Raw genomic sequence first — 23,113 nt, 5'->3', positions numbered from 1 at the left:
TGAAGTCTTAAATAGTTCAGTGGAAAGAGCGGTTGTCTGGCAAGCGGAAGGCCCGAGTTTTCAATCCCAGTCGAGTCTGATGTTTTTCATCTCATATGGCATTAAAAGTGGATATCTACAGATACACACAAACACACTCGGCCAAAGTTTTCTGATCTTTCTTTCGTGTGGATGCAATAAAATTTATTAAATCCGAAGAAATCTTTTTGAGTTGAAGTAATTCTATATGAATATTCTAAGAAGTTCTGAGGAACTGCAATTATGGTGCATGTAACTTCCTAAATCATTCTTATAGTATTTTTCTACCTATTCCTAAGGAAGTACAATTCAGGAAAGGAGAAAACTTTAGGAACACTTAAAGAATTCATCGTGTTATCTGGGAAAATCGTAGAAAGCATTAAAAGTGTTAATATGTACGTATGTCATTATTTCAATTTTTTATGACTAATATTATTCTTTTTAGAGAAAATGTCCGTTTGGCCCACACAACACGAGCCTATAAATGGATATACGAAAGACAGTAAGGTATGTTGCATATCTATAGAAAAATATACGCGGTTGATTACATTGTAAAAGTACTTGTAACGTGAAGAAGCACTGAAAAACGGACAGCTAAAAGCAGAAATTAAGTTGCGATTATTCCTGCCTGTGTGATTTTTCACATTGTAGTTTGTAAATGAAGTAAAATATTCAACGGTTCGTTTCTTGTTCTCAGATATCAGTGCGCGATAACATCCATTAACATAGAAGTTTATAAACAGAAATGGTTTGTCTTTAACATAAAAATGTTGAAAAATCTAAATACTTTCTGCGTAGTACGGTTCGTTTGAAATTATCATCACAGCATTCTGACATTCGAACGCGCACTTTTTACTCTTTTGCCTTGTCTTTTTATTACTTGTTGCAGCCTATACATCAATCAGTTAAATATGCAACACCTAGCGAGACTGGACTTGATGGTAATTTTATTGAATTAAACATTATATATCTTATTAATTCGTCCGTCAATCATTTCGTTTCTTACATAAAAAATTAATTAGAATTATCACGATTATCGCAGTATTACCCAGCGGGAAATGACTCGTCGATTCCTATATAGCACAAATTTCTAAAAGACTTCTTAAAGAGTTCCAAAAGAGTTCCCAAGTCTTCCAGAACACTTTTAGAATTCTTTAAGAAGTCTTTTAGAAATTTGTACTATACAGGGTGATTCATAAATGCATGTCATCACTTTAGGAGGCAAATCTACACACTAAAATAAGTAAAACAGGTGATGTGAACATATGTCCTACATACCTTTTCAAGTTATGAATGATTAAAGAAAATGTTCAAAGTATTCGCCTCGTGCATCAATACACGTTACTATACAGCTTAGCACGTCTCGACCTTGTCTAATGATTATAAACAATATCCATCAATACAAATCGCACAAAATTTCAAACAGTCAGTATCTTATCCTCGCGAGTTATTGTTCCGAAGTTATTGTTCTCAATACAGTTTTAAAAAAGGCAAAATGGTTATGTAGATGATCTGCGAGAAAGGATACGAAATGGATTTGAAATGGATTTCGAAGAATACCTGATGTTTTTGCGCGAACGAGTGCGGAACTCGAGCTAAGTAGCGTGTGTTGATGCACGAGGCGAATACTTTAAACATTTTCATTCATAACATGAAAACTAAAGTATGTAGGACATATGACCTTTTTACTTATTTTAGTGTGTAGATTTACTTTCTAAAGTATTGACATGCATTTATGAATCACCCTGTATGGGTTCTCGCTGGGTACGTGTTTTTGATTCTTATCAAGAAACATTTATACTCATATTATTATTCAAAAAACCAACTATCTATACTATTTGAAAACAAACAATTACAATCACGTACACTCGAATACTAATTAAGAATTACTTTTCGCGGTAAGAAAAATATGCTTCCCTTTTTTCTCTCCGAAAGGAGTCCCAGACAACATACCCAGATAACATGCATGTTTAAAAGATGTCAAAAAGATATCTTTTAGATATCTTTTAGATATGCAACAAAATGTTGCATAAGATGTCTTTTCGATATCTTTTAGATGCATGTTATCTGGATAATGTCTAAAATCGGGACGTCTAAAAGACGTCTGTCAGACGTTTTACTTAAAAATGTGATCCTTTGAATTCTCACGAAAGACGTCTGTCAGACGTTTTACTTAAAAATGTGATCCTTTGAATTCTCACGAATTGTTTGGATGAATGGTTTGAATTCTAATAAGTCAAATTGTCTCTTCACTTGACTCGATCGTTCGCAGGACCCGATCAAGTATTACCTGCGGACGTGGACGTAACGTGCGAAGCGAACGGCAAAGTGCGAATAAAATTGGACAGCAACGAATATAATACATTTATGCCCATATCGATACCCGGTATTTTGACCAGAACGGCGCAGCGCTATCCGGATCACGTGGCATTGGTGTCTTGTCCCGGTCCCGATGGCAAAAGAACTACTTATACTTATCGGTACGTCGCGACAACCGAGATAATCGAGACGTCCCATCGAAATCTTTCTCATTTCTCGGATCATCCGAGTGAAAAAGCATCCAACCACAGTGTTGAGCGATAAATCGTACGCATGTAGCATGAGTTTTCTTTTGAAGTTTTCTTTTGATGTATATATCTTATGTATCAACACTGTAAAAAAATTAGATTAAAATATATAACGAAATGTTACGCTGCTGTTTTTTCGACGTAAATTTTTTATGCACAAGTTTTTATCATAATTAACATAATTTTTACAATGCAAATGGCACTCTTTGATTTGTTATAGGAAAAAATAAATATAAGCATTAGCATAGTTTCATTATTCATCAATCACAATAAGTTTCGCGATATTAAATCGATTTTTGTTACAGAGAGTACGAGCAGATAGTAAGAACCGTCGCTAAGGCATTTCTGAAACTGGGCTTGGAGCGATATCATGGCGTCTGTATATTGGGGTTCAATAGCCCTGAATGGTTCATCGCCGATCTCGCGGCCATATACGCTGGGTAAAAGTTTACGATTATTCCATATCACCCTTACAGAAAAGTATTACTGATAATTACTACAGAGACAGTAATGACTATTAATGCATTGGAAATAAGATAGTAAATGAAGCTTAGGTCATATGTGACAGTAACAAGGTCATAGATCATAGGCGAAGTTTATTTGATAATATATATCCAAATTGTAATTATATTTCAAAATCTACAGTCCAAAAAAACAATAACACGATTTACAGAAATACAAACGGTCAAAGACCAACCGCATACCCTTATAGAAATATCATACTAAGAATCATTGATAATTACTTATTATCCAGTATTTTTAATACTGAAAATAAGTAATTATCAATGATTCTTAGTATGATATTTCTATAAGGGCAGTGGAAAATAAAAATCGGCAATAGATCATAATAACTTATACAGCATAAATATTCAATAGATATCTTAAGAACGTTCTAAGAATATTCGAATATTTTTAGAACGTTCTTAGAATATCCATTAAACATTTATGGTATATGAGAAGATATCGGAAGTTCTGCAAACATTAACAAAAAATCCTTATTCATCTTTACATAAAATAGCGCAAGTAAATGACATAAATAAATCATTCATTCATAGAACTTTGAAAAAAGAAAAAAGAAAAATATCATCTGTAAAAAATAACTATCTTTCATAAGCTGAAAGTAAATGATTTTGACAGAATTGAATTTTGCGAGGAAATGATGAATTGATACGACCACAGCAATAACTTTTTTTATTATTTTATTTTTTCTGAATGAATGATGAAACATTTGTATTAAACGGAGCTGTTAATTGTAATAATTGCATTGGACTGGTGAAATCCTCACTAGATGAGTGATTTTCGTACATAATATTCTGAAAAACTCAAGGTTTGTAGGCATATGTCAACGTAGTATTAATCAATCTATCTATCTTTTCTTAATGGAAATTTGAAAAATATCTAAATTTGTTACAAAATTAAACTATACCAGCAAATGAAAATTTATTTGTTGAAGATATGCAAAATGTTTGATTTCAACAAGATGGCGCATTATTACGCTTTATTAGTAAAAGAATTTTTAAATCGTACTTTTCCGCGCGTGCGGACAAATAGATAGGTAGAAGTGGTACAATAGAATTGCTGTGTGTGCGCGCGCATGTATGTGTCAGCAGAAATAAGGACTATACGGTTTGTCATTCCCACAATATTTAATGACTTCAAACCCCTTGTGTTTGTTTTACAATATAATTAGATTACTTAGATTACCAGATTTATCACCTTTGGATTTATCACCTTTATATTTTTTGGAGATAATTAAAAGATAATATTTATGCAACTAAGTCTCGTAATTTAGAGGAGCTCAGAAATTGAACGAAATAAATCTTATACAAATATAAAATGTTTATTGTCAAACCGTAGATAGGCAAACCGTAGATAGATTAAAAAACATATATACACAGAAAGAGTTTGAAGTCATTAAATATTGCGGGAATGACAAATCTGGTCCTTATCTTTGCTGACACACACGCACACACACACACAACAAGAGAGTCCGACCATACAATCTCCACGTAACATATCTTAGATAATGTTAATACCAGCAATACTAAACTTTATCAACCAATAATTCGAAAAGTGTTTTATGGAATTGAAATTTATTATATTTTCTTGTCTCAACGTCTTGCAAATGTCTCGACGTTAGCTACAAAATGAGTCTAGACTAGTCTAGACTGAGTCTAGGGCTGCGTTCCGAAATTCATTTCCAGTACTGAAATTCTATAATATACGTAACATGAACTATAGATTTTTAATACTGGCAGTGCATTTCGGAACGTAGTCTAGGCTGATAGTCTATAAGTATTTAGTCGTATTCTGATGTAATACGTTTGATACGTTTTATTTCCTTCACCAATTGACTTACTAATTAACTGACTTATGATAGCTTAAAACATTGTCTTTAGCGATAGTTTAGTTCTGAAGTGCTCTGCGTTCAAAAAGTTAATTCAACAGAACTTCTAACACCGATTTGTATTTATTCGCGCAATCTGTGTAGAGAAATTATTATTATTATTTATATATTATCTTAACCCTTCGTATACATACTTATTTTTTCAACTTTCGCATACACACTAAGTGGTTGCCAACCATGACAATTTTCGAACAGCTGTATTTTTTAAAATATTTATTCTAAAATTCTGAAAAAATTCATGGATTAACTTTAATATTTATAGAAAGTATTTACATTTTGGTATTAAAATTTAAGAAATTTTATATTAAAAAAAATTATTATATTTCGTGATTTAAAAAAAAGTGAGTTTTTGCAAAAAAAATTTGTAATTTGTAATTTTTATTATTTTTAAGTAAAAATTTAGCATTTTATTGTTGAAATGTTTATCTTTAAGAAAAAAATTGTCTCGTAAGTCATCTCTAGAAAAAGTATATTTATTTTGAATATCAAAGTTCCATTATTTTAGTATATGAAAAAATTTATTTTATTTTTTATTTTATTTTTTCATTTTATTTTTTTTATTTTTTTACACTAGTTCCATTTATTACGATATTTAAAAGGTACAGAGCGCTGAATTTTAGTTATGGGTGGTAACCATGCAGTATGTATACGAAGGGTTAAATTAAAAAATATTAATATTATCATTCTTCTTTTAACTTCTTCATTCTTTCTTAAATAAAAAAATATTAATATTATTATTCTTCTTTTAACTTCTGTTTTTAGTGGACTTGCTACAGGAGTTTATACTACAAATAGTCCGGAAGCATGCCAATATTGCGCAGAATATAGTCGAGCAAATATTATAGTCGTTGAAGATAAAAAGCAGTTGGAAAAGATCTTGAAAGTAAAAAGCAATTTACCAGATTTGAAGGCGATTATTCAATACGAAGGCCTACCTACCGAGGAGGGTGTTTTAAGCGTGCGTACACATCGCAGTCATCTAATAATATTAATTTAAAAAAGAATGCCACGCGACTTATTCTTGTTCCTTGATTCTCTTTCTAGTGGGATGATGTATTGGAGATAGGGAAGAAGGAATCAGACGAGAAATTAATATCTACCCTAAAGATGATCGGTGTAAATGAGTGTTGTACTTTGGTGTACACGGTATGTTGAATACATTCGTTATATCATTCCTGTTTGATATATTCTTCGCTTAATTTGCAATTATATTTTCAGTCAGGGACAGTCGGAAATCCGAAAGCGGTGATGATAAATCATGACAATTTCTTGACTAGTTTAAAATCTATATGCAAAATCATAGAAACAAAGGACAAAGACGAGGCTCTAATCAGCTACTTACCGTTATCTCATATTGCAGCTCAGGTGAGTTCGTCAAGCAGAATATTTCGCGATCGAAAGTACCAATCGTCGAGAGAGAATTTTTCGCATGAGAATTCTTCGCGTTAATCTATTATTTCATTCATTTCAGGTGTGCGACCTTCTGTTAGGCATATATATGGGAGCCACAGTATACTTCGCAGACAAAAATGCGCTGAAAGGTTCGTTAGTGGAGACATTGCACGTTGCACAACCGACTATCTTTTTTGGAGTGCCTAGAGTGTGGGAGAAGTTCCACGAGAAAATGTTGGAGAAAGCACGTAGTAACAGTACTATAAAAACTTATATCGCGAAATGGGCGAAAGGTCAAGGACTCTATTATTATATGAATAAAATGAATGGCTTGGATTACAAGCATTGGGGCTACGTCCTCGCAAAGTGGATTGTATTTGACAAAGTGAAAATGGCATTGGGTTTAAGTAAATGCCGCTTATTCGCTAGCGGGGCAGCGCCCATTAATATGGAGGTTAAAAAATTCTTCCTGAGTTTAGATATACCACTGATAGAAGTGTATGGAATGTCTGAATCTGCTGGACCTCATACAATAACTGATATAAACAATTACAAGTAAGTCGTATCTACTTGTTCAACTTGTTCAACTTCTATGATATATTTCTCGTTTAAATTTGACCTCTTAGAATTTATTATGACAATACATTGCATTATCTTCAGTACCAAGATAGCACAGAGAATTCAAAAAGAATTAAAAAAGAATTTAGTCATATGTCACCAATTCTGAATTCATTTTCAAATGCAAAAATAATTCTTCAAAGTTCAGTGAAAAAAATTCTTTTTGCATCTAAAATTGGTGACATGACTGAATTCTTTTTTAATTCTCTGTGCTATCTGGGATAGATAATGATAGGGTTTTTGGACCATCTCGTATGCAGATGAGATAGTTGGTGAGAAATAAGGAAACAGTTTTAGATATAATGAATACTTTAAAAAGATTCTTTAAGAAAAGGAAACTTTTTCTGAGTTATGTACAGAAAAAACAAAATTATTGGGAGAGATTAAAGAGAAGAAAGAAAAAACAGGAATGAGAATATACAGTGTTAAATAAATGAATTGTGATTATATCTTTGAGAGAAAGAATAGGGAAATAATAATACATAAAGTTGTGATAATTAAAAGATGTGATAGCTAATAGGTAAATAATAAATAGATAAGTTAGTATAAGACAAAGTGGATAAGGTAATTACTATGATATAATGATGAGTTAATAATGAGTTAATAATGGAATATTGGTGATATAATAATGGAAATTTAAATTGTGATATTTGTGATATTTTCCACGCAACGCAATGTTCAAAATAAGACATAACACATTTTTAAGATGTTTCAAAGCCATCTCTAAATCTTCGCAACATAAGACGCCTCTGAGACGTTTTTAAGACGTCTTCAAGACGTTTTATATCTCAATTTTAGACGTTACGTTGTAGACGGTAACTGTTGTGATATCAGAATAAAAAAAAAAAAAATATATATATATATATATATAATTAAAAGTTTAATATAAGATATGGTTAAATGAATGTAGTTGAGAGAAGTTTTGTAAACTATTTCACTTTTTTTTAGTAGTTGTAGCTGAAGTAATAATATATATATATATATATATATATATATATATATATATATATATATATATATATATATTGCGTTATCTTCGGTTCTAGCATTCACGGTACTGGGGTGACATTACCCGGTCTCTATACAAAAATAGACAATATAGACGAAAATGGTGAAGGTGAAATCTGTATGGCTGGACGACATGTATTTATGGGTTATTTAAATGATCCAAATAAAACTGCAGAAACTAAAGACAAAGATGGATGGTTACATACCGGCGATCTTGGTAAATTGGATTCAAAAGGAACCCTATTCATCACCGGTAAGTATTTGTTCTTGATCGTTTATCACGTCTGCACACGTGGCTATGTTAACTCTTATCAAGTATAATAAACACTTGTATTTTCGTACTTTGCTATATAAGCGATTATACATCCCTAATAAAAATTGCGGACAGAAACGGATAAAATTTACTGCTGCAAATGCGGATTTTCTATCCGCATTTTGTATTTGCAGATAGAACGTACAGCTTACAGTTAGAAACGGATAGAAATCCTGTCTGTTTCTGTGCGTTATTTTTATCAGGGAGAAAAATTTTTACCAGGAATAGTAATGTCTCCTTGCGTGCGCTCTTGCAGGTAGAATAAAAGAGCTTATTATCACAAGCGGCGGAGAAAATGTAGCACCAAATAATATAGAGCAAGCCATATTAACAGAATTGCCGGTGTTAAGTAATGTCATGTTAATTGGCGATAAGAGGAAATATTTGGTAGTGTTCGTCACGCTTAAGGTACAACAAATAAAATACTCAGTCATATGAACAAAATAATGCTTCTGCCCGCGTTTAAAACAAAGAAATTATATGGTTCTTGTTGACACATAATCAAGGAGGAGTAAAGGCCTGTTAAAAACCAACGCGCAGATGTGATAGCGTGATATTAACCAACTAAAACTATAAATTGTTAGTGTCTGTTCTCACAGATGTATAAAGAGGAAATATTTATTTTTATCTAATAAAAAATACCATTAAAAGGACCGTTTCGGTCCTTCAATTAACGTGTATGGATCAATGGTTTCAGTTAATATCACGCTATCACATCTGCGTGTTGGTTCTTAACAGGCCCTTACTCCTCCTCACTTGATTAAAATAATGCTGCTTTCAAAAAATCAAATGATTATACGTCTTATCGGATGTTTTCCAGAGCGACATGAATAGCGATAACGGGATGCCTTTAGATACACTGAATCCAGACGTATTGAAATGGGTGAAATCTATTGGTAGTAAAGCCACGACAGTAACGGATGTTATAAACTCACGTGATCCATTGGTGAGTTAAATATTCATGAAGATTTAAATATCGTACGCGTTGTTTGCATTTCGACTTATTTTCGACTTGTTTCACCTAGCGTTATTCTCCTTATTCTATTGCGACTTTGGAGGAGCGTATGACTTGTAAACATATACTTATTAATAGCGCAAAATTGTTAGAACATATGTTTACAAGTCATACGCTCTTCAGTCTCGAGCGGCTCAAAAATTGTACAATGAAATAAGGGAAATTGTACAATGAAATAGCATTAGGCGGAACAAATAGAAAATCGGTCGAAACGCGAAACGCGTACCGAGCTCTGATATAATTCGATACAAAATAAATATAAGTATAAACCAAGAGATCGTCTATCTATTAAGCTAAAGCTGTGGTGATTATAAGTGTTTAAGTCTAAAAAACCATCTACAATGGGATCGTAGTTACGTTTTAAAGTCGTAGCACTAGTTTGTGAATCGATCTATTTCCTTCGCGTAAACTGAAAAATGAAAAGTTTTATTGAATTCGTCCATGAGACTTTTCATTTTTCACGAATGAAATAGATAGACGATCTCTAATAGAAAGATAAAAATGTGTGACGGTGTTACAACACAAACCAATCTTCACTACTCTTTTGTCGTTGTAGATTTTTTAGTTATTATTTAAATTAGATTAATTATTCGTAGTTATTATACAGCCAGTCAATTTTCTATTTTTGTTGCAAAAAGATAACACAAAAAATATCTCATTCAAATTGGCTTATATATTAGAAAATGCGTATATTTTTTCTTGCAGATATATGAAGAAATTGACAAGGCAATCAAGAGAGCTAATACACATGCTATAAGTAACGCTCAAAAAGTACAAAAATTCGAAATTCTTCCTCATGATTTCTCAATACCGACTGGGGAATTAGGACCCACGTTAAAGCTTAAGAAAAATGTCGTTCTAAATATGTATGCGGATTTAATAGATAAAATATACCAATGAAACAAATTGATAAATTGCATACCGATATAATAATAAAAAATATATATTATTAACAAAATTTATTATAAATCCGATTAAATTAGAAAGCATGCATCATTTCCACAAAAGTGAGACAGATTCAAATAGATTAAAAAGACATAGAATTTTAAATATATATATTATTCATAAAAGATGTTTTTTACACACACTAAAAGATATATGCAAATATGTAAAAATAAAATTGTCTCACCAATGAATTCATATTGTTTTGAATTAAATTGTTTTTCAATCAAGTATATAAGAAACTTTAAGTATATAGAAACTTGTACAAACATACAAAACATACCGCCAAAAAATGTAAAAAGTAAAGATAAAAATTAGAGTGAGTACTTGTACATATAAATATACATACAAATATATATATATATATATACACACACACAAATATATATATAGTAATTAAAAAGGGACCAATTTATATAACATTGTAATGGGAAGACAAGAATAAAAAGAATAGAAATTCTTAATTATGATATATTACTAAATATAGTTTACAATAAGCAAAACTGCAGTTATATTTAAAATTATTATGTTCATTCATTCACCCTACATTCAGATTCTCATAATAAATGTGACTTTCTGTAAGAAAATAGTCTTACTAAGCGCATCACAGCAACTTTTGAGAGAGAAATGCAGATCTGTATATTTTTTGACACTCAATCTTACGGTATATTGAGTGCGTGTCAAGTTATACATTCAGGTTATCATGCTTATACTTAATCAAGAACCTGCATCATTGGATAATTGTCCTTACTGCTATTTACTTTCCCAAATTTTCCAAAATTAATAATTCCAAATATTAATTTTTACATGTGTACATCTAAGATACGTATTTATTATATGCGCTAGCTAACAATACAATCTGAATACATTAATAACTTTTAGATTTTTTTAAAATTGTTATCTGTAAACCAGAGAATATTAATACATGTCCAAAATAAGAATGTTTAATTAGATAATTATAATAAAAAAAATGTAATGATATATAAAAGTTATGAATTTTTCAGCCAATAGTGACTCATTCATTCAAATAAACAAAACTCGGAAATCATTGCGGCACATACATACAGATCACTATTTTTAATAATATTACAGTTTTCCTGGATGAGCAGCTAGAAAATAATTGATTCACTAAGGATATAAGATTTTTATGCTACTATAAAATGTCTTTTACACAAGATGTTTAAAAAAACGACCAAGCACGGAGTCATTCAAATTTCTGATTGTATATGACAGTACCATATTACTTCAGCATCTAAACATAACACTAATTAACAAAGTGTAACTTAAAAGAGCAACAGAAGCATCTTATGAAGCAGTCGATGTATTGAACTTTTGTTGGATGATGGATGTTTTTCGCTGTGGTACTGTTTCTGGTGTTGGTATAGCATCACCTGTTGGCAAAACACCAGCTGGCTTTGGCTTGGCTGTTGATTTTTGTTTTGCCATTTGATAATCCCCAGAATCAAAATATTTTTGCTGAAAATATTTAAGATCCATTTTACTTCTACAAATTTCTATCTCAGGAAAAATACAGTTACCTTTTCATATGTATATTATAATTCCATATCATAAATATATTTACCCCTTTAGCTAATCTCTTTTGCAGAAATGCGGAATGACCACCGAATGGTCGGCCAGCTGCATTTGGAAATTTTGCTCTTAATTTTGCTTCTTCTATTTTTTCTATGTCATTTGATGACAACTATAAGATTGGATAAAGATCATGTGTATATAATATATAAACAAACAATATAAGCATAACAATACAAGTCCAATATAAGCATAACTTTTATGTTGTGTGTGAAGGACTCTTTTTACTTATTTATCAATATTTATAACATAGCCAGACTTACAATCTGCCTTATTGTCATACTTCTACTCGAGTTCAACCCTTAACTAATGTGATAAAGTGTAGATCGCATAGACCCATTTTAGAAAGTAGATTGTTATGAGAGAGAATAGAATAGAACTCAACATCGTTCACTAGTTTAATTCACATTCGAGTATATATTTTTATAAAACATATTTCAGGAGCAAATTGCAAAATCTTTCGAAATTTCAGTAGGTGTTTGATCTTGACACTTTAACATCTACTATAACAATTAAAGGTTAATCTATTGCTGGCCGATTAATCCGAAAAGACCTTTTACCTCCGTAGTCGGACTCTGCTCGCCTGTCTGCTCGTCGCTCATCGTTGCGGCTTTTGAAACGCACTGCTCGTCAGTGACTTCTCTCAGATGCGCCACTTAGTACCTTCCGAATACTAATTTCGACGCTAACGTATATAACGTACATAAGCTAAACGAGTGGCGCAATAACAGCAAGGTTGATCCGTGCAGTTTTTTCGGTCAGATTGCCGAGACCAGGAACTGATCTGTCGTTACGTGTTTTGATCGACGTGACGCCGCGGCAAGATCGGCCACATCAAGAGGATTATCAATGTAAATGCTTTCAAATGCGCACTCAGAACAGACGAGCGCGTCACATAGCGCGGGGTCATATGTTCTCAGATGGCCGTTACCGAGCTCACGCGGCCGAGTTTTCACTGTGTCTGTTGTAACATAAAGTTATGGAGGATTCACACCGCGTCTGATATTCGACATCTGATATCCAATAAAAGAATAGCTTTCAAATGGAGAATTGAATTCTCTATTAGAAAGCTGTTCTCCTATTGGATTTCGGATGCAGCGTGAATTCCCCATAAAAGTGTCAAAGGTGCGAGCAACACGAACTTACCTAGTAATTCCGGCCTAACCGCCGTTTACGTTTTCAGACGTGTTCAAACACGTTCGAACCTGATTTTTTTGGAATTCGTACCTCGATACTTTAAAGGAGAGATAAGTCTGAGTCCAACTAAAATAATAATAACAAGAAGAAAAACACGAACATACTTAATATTCAACATCTCTGATGGAAATATTTTACTAAAAATCTCCTTGAATTAGCCCCTTTTTATTAAAATTCATTAAGATTTGTCAAGATTAATTAAAATTCATTAAAATTCGTAAAATTTATTTTGTTATACAATAACATTAATTTTATAAATTTTAATAAATCTTCATGCATTTTATGAATTTTAACTAATCTTAAAGAATCTTAATGAATTTTAATGCCGATTGTTTCAACTTCTTGGTAGCTGACAGCTATTGACAGTTAAATCATGTGTCTGTTCTGTCTAATTTGAAGAAAAAACAAAGACAGACATATGATTCAATAGTCCGGTAACTTATCAAAAAATTGTAACAATCGGCACTAATCCGAACATTGAGCAAGAAAACATTGAAAGCTTCGCCACGAAAACGAATAACGAGACGATTATCTCGAAAGACAACTTGCTAGCATTAATAACTTACACATAGGATTCATCTTTGACTAGGAAAGAAATTTGTCTTTTTCTCAGGCTATTTCATACAGAAATTGTTTATTAACAATTATATATATTCACGCACCATCTTCGTTACTATAAAAAGATAATGACAAATCGAAATAAAAATTATAGTGACTTAAAGGGATGCTGGAGTCGATGACGAATTCGAACAATGCCAATAACGGCAGAGACGATCGTCACTAACATAATCACGCTATCCTTTTCGTATTTCTTGTACATATATACAGAATTTACATGAATGTGTGTTACTACATTCATGTTTGTTTTACCATATTTAACGCGGAAAACCTAACCATATACGTGTAGAAATCTTTCTGCAAACTTTTTCGATATTTTTAAGTTTCCAAATGCAGATGCGAAGGTAAAACAATGTTCTTCAAAATTTTTCTGTTTGGAGCATTTACAATTTTAATATATATAAGCTGCGGAACTTTTCGATTAGGCAAACATTACGCTGACAGCTTGAGATTTTACATTAAAAATTTTGTTTGTTTTTGTCACATATCGAATGCTCCTATTTATTTTTGCACGTACTTTCATTGCGTAAAAGCACTTGTAATTATGTGTAATTAATACGACGTAAACTTTGCAGAAAAATGTCAGTGTTCTGTCGGTAAAGTTTTTAGCTTCAGCATCCCCTTAATGCTTGGCATTATTCAATCATTGGACGATGATTTTGACTTTTTTTTCTTCCTTGGCACAGATATATCTGTTTGTTCAGCATGACCGTTTTCGACGTGCTCGTTCTCCTGGCCGTTCTGTAGTACGTCGATTTTTCTCTTTTTGTCTTTCTTTTTCTTCTTGGGAGACACCGTACTGACTCGCTCCATAGAAACCAATGATTCCTCTAAGGCCTCTTTCATAACATCGATGTTCTTCTTAGGTATCTCTCCCGTCTCAAAAAACTTGAGCCGGTCTTCTACCTGCTGTTTCAACTTCTCGCCAAACACATTGGTCGGTACGTCTAAGAAGCAATCGATCCTGGAAGCCATTGAACATTTATTCGCTAAGTATCTTGATATCCTGCCTTTATCTTTAGCACTCGCGCGGCCAATGAATGTAGAGTTAAAGAGTAAACCAAATTTTGGCGTATTTCCTCTAGTTTTCAATGCTCTAAATAACGCCTTCTCTGCACCTAAAATTTGAACAGTCGAAGCTGGAAATTTTGCCAAGTTGGTGAGTGATCCAGCGTGCGCAATTAATCTAGCGCCGGTTTGATCGCCGATTAAAGACGCGAGATTTGGCGCCACTCCGGACATTTTGCTTCGCAAATAATGTGCCAGACGCTCGCGGTAATCACCCAGCGAGACAACGCGTTCGGCGAATATCTCAATGTTCATGAGATCGACCAGACTGATGTCCATTCCCATGGACGACTTAGACGCGTCGACGATCGCCTGCGCTTTCGCAGAGTCCATGATAATTTCTTCGAGGGCTTCGAGTTTCTCTTCCGTAAGCTCTTTCCTATTTTTAATTACTTGAGCAACCTTTGCATACATATGATTATCCGAAACGATTTTCACAAGTTCGGGGAAGTGATAGCCGTACCATTCTCTGGAATGCAAACAGAGAGTTATTTTCGAATGCTCTATTTATTTCAAGCTATCAAAAATAACATCTTTTTTCAAATAAATTTTATTAGACTAAACTCGGATATAATTAAGAATTGTTAAAAATTAGATTGAGAAAAATAAATTGAAAATTACTCTTGATGAAATGTATAAAATTTTTTTAACAGCAATTAAGTGGGAAAGATATCATACATACCGTATACGCATACTAAATGTATTAATGTCCTTGTCCAATTGATCCATCAAGCCTATAGTATGGATTATCATATTATCTACTCGATGAATATTAAATTTGACTTTGGCTCTGGAATAGCTGTGCCCAAGACCAAGTTGTGCAACTAATGCACTTTGGGAGGTGAAACCTTTCACCAAATCATGAAAATAAAGTCTAATGCCACGTGTGATTTCAGGTATACCATTCATGTGATCACATTTTATACTCAGAGCTTCAGTGATGCTGGCACCAAGCTTAGGGTCAGCAACACCAAGAACAACATTTTTCTCTGCTGATCTTGGTATGCAGGAATCCAGAAACGCCTGCAACTGTGTTGAGACAACTCCTTCAGAAATATAGTTGATGTTCTCCAGAGCAACTACTGCGGTCTTGAAGGCTGAGAAGCCAATAAGACTCACAATGCTTTGGAAACGTGATAAATCTGTGATGGCAGTTTCAACTTGGGGCAACAGCATTCCAATCTCCTCGAATTCTTTGACACGGAATACTGCATACCCAGAGGCATGCTCAAACAGGATAAATAGCTTCTTCTGAAAAACCAAAATACACATATTAGAGATCTCCATATATATATATATATATATAGACTTCTGGTTGAATGCGAGTGTAGCACAGTGGACTATACACAGTGGACTATACACGAGAGTAGTCTACTATGCTAAAGGCCCAGGAGAAAGGAAAAAATTTTTGTACACTCATCTTAGTAGGCTTGGCTAACCTCCAAGGGTATAGGATAAGAAATCTAATAATAAGAAATCCAAAAGGATGGAATTTGTTAGTGTATAGATTAAGATATACCTAGGATAAGAAAAGTATAAAAGGAAAAAGGAATAGATTAAGATATAAATAGATTAAGATGGCGACAAAAAGGAAAAATGAAGAAAAAGGCATGTAGGAAAACGTATAAAGTCAAAGGAACTTCTTGGCATTGTAAAAGCTAAAGTTCAAAATAAAGATAGATATTGACTTCTGATTGGGGCAGAGAGGATATGTAAAAATATGTAATAACTGAAAGCCATCATAAGGCAAAAGACGCGAATTAAGAATAAATAAATATGTAGATATATATAAAGTCATTGTGTTAGGAGATATACTTGAATATTGTCTATATCAAATCTGTTACTAGTGGCATCAACATATTATGTACATTAAGCTGCATGTCACATATAAGCTGCATATCATATATAAATAACTATAATTTAAGAGATAAATATAATTTGAGAAAAAATTGTATAGCAAAATTGCAACAACAAATATAATTTGAGGAAAAATTACATGATCATATTTAATATTTTAGGTTGAAGCGGACTAAAATGTTCGCAAAACGTACAAAGAATCCACGTGGCTCAAACCCGGAAACCAAATCTAATATACATGATCATATATAAGTTTAATTTATACTCACCATTTGTATTTCTTCACAATTACAACAGGAATTTAGGCAAAAAAATTTGATCAAATACTTCGGGCTACTACAATTTCTGAGCAACCTTACTTCACGTTAACTCACTCAATATATAAACGGCCACGTGCCTTGAATGTACCATTATGGCCGCGTTCCGTGTCGCTAGTGAGCTCTGTTATTGTGTGTGTGTCAGTCCCAAGCCACAATAGATGTAGTAAGCTTTAAGCCTTAAGAAATTGACCAATCACAGTCGATTATTTTCCTAAAATTTGACTGTGATTGGTCAATTTCTTAAGGCTTAAAGCTTACTACACCTAGTGGATCAGGACTTATGGCTGCTGCACACAGGAAGCGGCAACGCTTGCCGCGCGGCAACCATTACCGCGTCCTGTGTGCAGGAGCCATTAGCTGTTTGCTGGTCCGCTGATGAGCTCTATACATACAGGGCTACGTTCAAAAATTCTATTCGGTGGGTAGAGTACATTTAGGTTGCTTTCCAACAAGAAACACAAGTCGACACAAGTATCATCCTATCTTTGTTACTCACTAAATGTGGAACAAAGATAGAATGATGTTTGTGTCGACTTGCGTCTCTTGTTGGAAAGCAACCTTAATTGACCAATCATGATAAAGAAATTCTAGTTATATTTGTTCTTATTAGTCAATTAAATGCTACTCTACTGTAACATCCGGACTTATTTTGAAACATTAATAATATATTAATATAGATCGGAGGCCGACTTGTCTGATTTCAGACATCACTAGATATTTTATACCTATGTTACTAGACGTAAGTACGTGCGCATATGTATATTCGCGCACGTTAAATAGTATAATTAAAATTATAACGCTGAACACTGCGTGTCGTTAGAGAGTCTTAAAATCGATGGATCAACTGTAGACAAGAGAAACCGTAATCGCTCAATGCGATAAGGCGTCCCGCTGCTAACATAAACAGGAGCATGAAAACTGAATCCAAACACCACTCAGGACCGACGCGGCGATATCGACGCGGTGACATCATACCGATGGAATGAATCTCTTCTATTTCCATGACTCCATCAGCCAATCAGGAAACGACTCAGCGACAAAGCGACATATAAAAACGCGTGCATTTGTTGAGAAGGCGATTATTTCTTCTCATAATTAGTCTCTAGTAATTCTCGTGTACTTATTTGGAATATATTAGTCGTAAAATCCGACTGTGTTGCAATTACTTTTGCCTACCCTTCATTTTTCGAACGTTGCAAAATCGAAATTCGGAATCGCGGGCCGCATCATCCCGCGTAGCGCCGAAACATCCGAGACCGAGCCAGGAGAACGAGCAGCGCTGATTTCTCGCCAGATTCATCGATCGTTTCGCCAGTCTCCGAAGACCCATGGTAAACTCGGTGAAAAGCAGTGACCCAAAAACGGAGTCATCACTCTGTTGACCGTCCACGTAAGTCACTGATTTCACTACTTTCAAATTTCCCTATATAGTTATTTATCGTGGACGTAACACTACCCATCGAGTAGAGTTTTGGAACGCAGCCCTGGGGTACTATTCCGTTCCCGCGTATCGATAGCTGTCGAATCGGTACGCGTCGTTGCGCAGCTTTTTATACCGTGGAAAAACTGCGCAACGACGCCTACCGATTCGACAACTGTCGGAACCACGATAACGGAATACCAGCCCTGGAGGGAGCTTTTATAGGTTTGATGATAAGTCTGTCTCACTTTATACTTAACCAATCAGGGAACCTCAGCAAAACAGCTTTACCACCAATCGGAAGTGTCCCGATTGACCATGGTATAATTGGACACCACCAACCAGTGCAAAGAATTATCTAGTGAATTACCAAGTTGAACCAATCATTATAATCTGTATCCAATCGTACCGTGGTCAATGGGTGCGTTTAGAGAATCTAGTAAAGAGAATCGCCAACTTGGTCATGTGACCAGCTACTCTGCGATTGGCTAGCAAAAACATGATATAATACATGTATATATATAACATGTATATATATATATAAGCATTTGTCTGCATAGCGTCGCAATATTTAAATCCGTATATATTTATGCCAGCCAATCAGCTGGCCACGTAACCAAGTTGGCGATTCTCTTTATTTGAGATTCTCTAGATGCGTTCAGATTCTCTATCCGAGTGCACTCTAATGGCTTCTGCACACAGGACGCGATAATGCTTGCCGCGTCCTGTGTGCAGGAGCCATTACACTCGCTCTCCCTATACACAACAGAATGCAATCAAGTTTTCCATCTAGCTATAGAATTCGCTACGATGATGATACCAGCTAATTTTTGACTCCGACTGCTATGTTCGAAGTTATTGGTGGCGTGTTATGGCTTTGATTTATCGCATGCATGCAACGAGACGATACGAGTTTGAAGAAATTCGAGTAGCCGCGAAAGTGCAACATTGACATGAATACCTTGATCCTTACGAAGATGATGACTGGCCGCAGTGGAGTTGTTCGACGTGCGTGTCACAGAGTATTACTTCATATCCTATTATAGATTAACATAGTTTTGTAATGACTCTTGTAACCTACCTACGATATAGATAATTTCTCTGACTAATGTTACATTTACATAACAACGAAGATAAGGCATAGATTATCATAAAATTAATGATGCGTTGACGTTCTTCATCGACACTTTTATTTTTTTATAAATATCATTAATATACGTTATTAGAATCGGATCACGTTGTAAAAGGCACGATATAATCATAGATTATGTTACGCCAAATCGTCGGAAAATATTTCATCGACATTAATGATTGTCAAAAGATATAAACGATTGTATGTGGATCAATTATTAACGAATATATAATAAATATTTCCAATCACTATGCATCATCGATAATAACAACAAATCAGCATTTATTATTAATTTATATTAATTCCTAATCTGCAACACTCAATCTATATACTATAAATGTTTTTTTTTGTTCTAATATTTTTATTATATATTTTATATTGGTGATTAAAAATTTTTGTTTCAGGATACTCCCCATTTAACTTATGGTACAATATGAACCATACAATGAATGGTGTACCTCTAATTTACACAAATTCACGTGATCTAAATAGATTATTGCTGGCACCTATATCATCACCAATGTACATTAATAATACGATATACCTTTCAATTCGTAAATTTCATTTAACTTCAAGCTGGAAAGGCCAAGAATCATCATCCAAAGTTGAAGAAACAGTGAAGAATATCAAAGAAGAAAAAGAGATGAAGCAGAAAATAGTAGAGGGTGTTGTAAAAGATGTTGAACCAGTGAAGAAAGCTAAAGTCACAATGTGGCAGAAAGTTAAGGGAGAAATATTGCACTATTATCACGGCTTTCGATTATTGGGTCTTGACATGAAAGTTTCAGCAAAGTTAATATGGAGAATTTTGCATGGCAAAGAGCTCAGTAGAAGGGAACATAATCTGGTAAGTTGTACACGGTAACTTTGTTACTTAAATCTGATGTATCATATTAGTAATAAACTTAGCTAATTATGAATATTCTGATAGCTGGTGAAGACAACTGGTGACATGTTTAGGTTGATACCTTTCTCTGTTTTCATCATTGTTCCATTTATGGAATTTTTACTTCCTGTGGCGATTAAATTATTCCCTGGCATGTTACCTTCTACTTTTCAAACAGCAACTGAAAAAGAAGACAAACTTAAACAGGCTCTAAAGGTAAATAGATTTCATTTAGAGTATTATGCAAGCAGGATATTCTGATAAAAAGGATTGATGAAACATTAGCTCAGTAAATATTCTGTATGTAGGTCAAGATAGAAATGGCCAAGTTTTTGCAAAAAACATTGGATGAAATGGCGGTGCAATCGTCGAACCATCGATCCGAGAAGGCCAAGGAGTTCGTAGAATTTTTCTATAAAGTGCGAACAACTGGCGCTGTTGCAACCAATGAAGAAATCATGAAGTTCAGCAAGCTTTTCGAGGATGAGATAACTTTAGATTCCCTCTCACGGCCACAGTTAATTGCTTTGTGTCGTGTATTGGATGTACAGACACTTGGCACTACTAACTTCTTACGATTTCTACTTAGAATGAGATTAAGAAGCCTGGCTGCAGACGACAAAGTATGTATACTTTTTTTTTCTTTGTAAAATCGCTTGAGATTTGAGCTATTGAATTAAATTCCTTTTTTCCAGCTGATCGAAAAGGAAGGAGTCAGTACTCTAACTAGAGCCGAACTACAACAAGCTTGTAGAGCACGCGGTATGCGTGCTTACGGATTGCCAGAGAACAGATTGAAAGATCAGTTGTTACAGTGGTTGGATTTGAGTTTAAATAAGAAAGTTCCGCCCTCTTTATTGTTATTGTCACGAGCGCTCATGATACCGGAAACGGTGCCTATGTCAGATAAGTTGAAAGCGACTATATCTGCTTTGCCCGATGCGGTGGTGGCTCGTACGAAAGGTGCTATCGGAGAGAAAGAGGGTAAACTTGATCACAGGACAAATATTGAGATTATAAAAATGGAGGAGCGTAAGATCGAAGAGGAGAGGAAGGAGAAGAAAGAAACTGAGCCACAATCAATCATCTCAGAACCTAGCATCAAGAAAGATGAAATTACCACTACAGACGATGTGAAAGTTCTTGAACAGGCTTTGGACTCCATCGGCAAGGTAGTGTGAATAAGACGTACAACTTTTTAATCTATGTGTGTGATCTATGTATATGATATGATCTTTTATATAATCTTATATATTTTATTTTTAGGACAATAAGAACTTGGCTGTAGAGAAAGAAGAGATCAAGGAGCTTAAAGAAGAAATGGCCGAATATCAAGAGGATATTGAAGAATTAGATCAAATTAAAGCAGAGGCAAGAGGCCAGATAGATATAGAAAATCTTAAAATATCGAAAGGTGCTAAGAGATTATTCAACAAAGTAAATAAGATGATCTCGAAAATGGATGCTGTTCTATTGGAGCTCGAGCAATCTGAGAAGAAAGTGAAGCAGAGAATGAAGTCGTTGGGCCCTGATGAGACAAAGGATGCCAAAGATGTCGAAGAGTTAGTCAAGATCGATGAGTTGATTGCAGCTATTAAGCAAATTCAAAATGTACCCGATGAACATCGGTTAAAACGCATAGCGGAAATTTTAGGGAAAATTGATGATGATCAAGATGGTGCAATCAAGATAGAAGATGTCTTAAAGGTACAAAGCATGCTATTAACTTTCGCTAATCACAATAAATATACGAAAATATGCGTAGTCTTATATAGATACGACTGCACAACTTTCTCTCATTATATTAATAATAAGTTATATTAATAATAAGTTATATTAAAATATCTACGTTCATATTAATTAGACACAATGAAATTCTTACAGAACTATACTAAACTATATATATTTTTACAGGTTGTAGAATTAATAAGTAAAGAAGATGTTAAACTAAGTAAGGAACAAGTAGATGAATTAATAGAATTAATGGACAAGGAAGAAGTGTTATTAGTGGAAGAACAAATGCAAAAGCTACAAAAGGATTCCAGTGAGAAGCAGGAAGAGAATATGAAAGCCACGCATAGATCCACGGTGCCCGCTACACCGGTAACAACCGAGCCAAGATTTGGAAAGGAGGAACTGGCAGAAGATGCCATTAGGGAATCTGATACATCCTATACAGGCTCGTCTATTGAGGAAGACACGCAGAAATCAGCCGCCACACTAAAAAGTAATTCCAAATCTGACGAGATGAAAAATTCCCCGCTTAGACCGAATGTTCCACCGACACCGAAGAAGGCGGAAGGTTCCAAACAGCTGTGATTAGCGCACAATGAAACATAAATTAGTGTATTTAATTATCGGAGCAATATTTTTACCGAAATTTGACACCATAAACTTTTGGTATGGATCTTCGTCTGTATATTGTATCTCACACATGTACTTTTTCTTCTTTTCATCTTTAGAAAATCTTTTTTCAACATTATTTGCTGCAAATAGAGGACGCATCATTATTACGTGAAAATTGAACGTTTTATATTCGCGCGAAGCACATGCGATAACGTCTTTTTGTTAACGCAATTAATTATCGCTAAGGTAGAATCTTGTGTTGGTACATTGTACCAAAATGTGTACGCATAAAATTTTATTTTTGTGTACACATAAGATGTGTACGCGGATATATGCTGCTATGTATGTTGTATGAAATATTGATTTAGTAACAGATTAAATTTTTTTCAATTTCATATT

The 23,113-nt window shown here is 34.0% G+C and overlaps 4 protein-coding genes across 4 annotated transcripts in view; 2 read left to right on the top strand and 2 right to left on the bottom strand.

Annotated features, from left to right (window-relative positions):
• The window catches only part of LOC116848754 (very long-chain-fatty-acid--CoA ligase bubblegum), a 16,817-nt gene extending 6,299 nt beyond the window's left edge, over positions 1-10,518 (top strand). Inside the window, exons 2-13 of the mRNA XM_032825191.1 lie at positions 464-525; positions 908-959; positions 2,291-2,498; positions 2,891-3,025; positions 5,755-5,950; positions 6,037-6,138; positions 6,211-6,357; positions 6,464-6,939; positions 8,049-8,263; positions 8,580-8,731; positions 9,144-9,269; positions 10,044-10,518. Coding sequence (XP_032681082.1) covers positions 469-525; positions 908-959; positions 2,291-2,498; positions 2,891-3,025; positions 5,755-5,950; positions 6,037-6,138; positions 6,211-6,357; positions 6,464-6,939; positions 8,049-8,263; positions 8,580-8,731; positions 9,144-9,269; positions 10,044-10,238 — 2,061 coding nt within the window. The 5' untranslated portion in view covers positions 464-468 and the 3' untranslated portion in view covers positions 10,239-10,518. The remainder of the gene's footprint in view (positions 1-463; positions 526-907; positions 960-2,290; positions 2,499-2,890; positions 3,026-5,754; positions 5,951-6,036; positions 6,139-6,210; positions 6,358-6,463; positions 6,940-8,048; positions 8,264-8,579; positions 8,732-9,143; positions 9,270-10,043) is intronic.
• A 219-nt stretch (positions 10,519-10,737) lies between these two features.
• On the bottom strand, positions 10,738-12,814 carry LOC116848761 (alpha-endosulfine). The gene is made up of 3 exons (XM_032825202.1): positions 12,431-12,814; positions 11,863-11,982; positions 10,738-11,756 (listed from the first exon to the last, which is right to left on the bottom strand). Exons 1-3 carry the CDS (start codon positions 12,470-12,472, stop codon positions 11,586-11,588), a joined length of 333 nt encoding a protein of 110 aa, XP_032681093.1. The 5' UTR covers positions 12,473-12,814; the 3' UTR covers positions 10,738-11,585.
• Positions 12,815-14,177: 1,363 nt separating this feature from the next.
• LOC116850049 (nucleolar protein 56-like) lies at positions 14,178-17,073 on the bottom strand. Its single transcript, XM_032827846.1, has 3 exons — positions 16,880-17,073; positions 15,436-16,004; positions 14,178-15,222 (listed from the first exon to the last, which is right to left on the bottom strand). Exons 1-3 carry the CDS (start codon positions 16,880-16,882, stop codon positions 14,325-14,327), a joined length of 1,470 nt encoding a protein of 489 aa, XP_032683737.1. The 5' UTR covers positions 16,883-17,073; the 3' UTR covers positions 14,178-14,324.
• A 2,056-nt stretch (positions 17,074-19,129) lies between these two features.
• LOC116849027 (mitochondrial proton/calcium exchanger protein) lies at positions 19,130-23,113 on the top strand. Its single transcript, XM_032825744.1, has 7 exons — positions 19,130-19,358; positions 19,887-20,329; positions 20,414-20,584; positions 20,677-20,991; positions 21,064-21,540; positions 21,635-22,075; positions 22,283-23,113. The coding sequence occupies exons 1-7, from the start codon at positions 19,304-19,306 to the stop codon at positions 22,685-22,687; spliced, it is 2,307 nt and encodes a 768-aa protein (XP_032681635.1). The 5' UTR covers positions 19,130-19,303; the 3' UTR covers positions 22,688-23,113.

The sequence above is a fragment of the Odontomachus brunneus genome, unplaced genomic scaffold (assembly GCF_010583005.1).
Source record: "Odontomachus brunneus isolate Ranch 3 - 2012 unplaced genomic scaffold, Obru_v1 Obru_scaffold_005, whole genome shotgun sequence".
NCBI classification, from domain to species: Eukaryota; Metazoa; Arthropoda; class Insecta; order Hymenoptera; family Formicidae; genus Odontomachus; species Odontomachus brunneus.
This window is presented reverse-complemented; position numbering and strand designations above follow the sequence as displayed.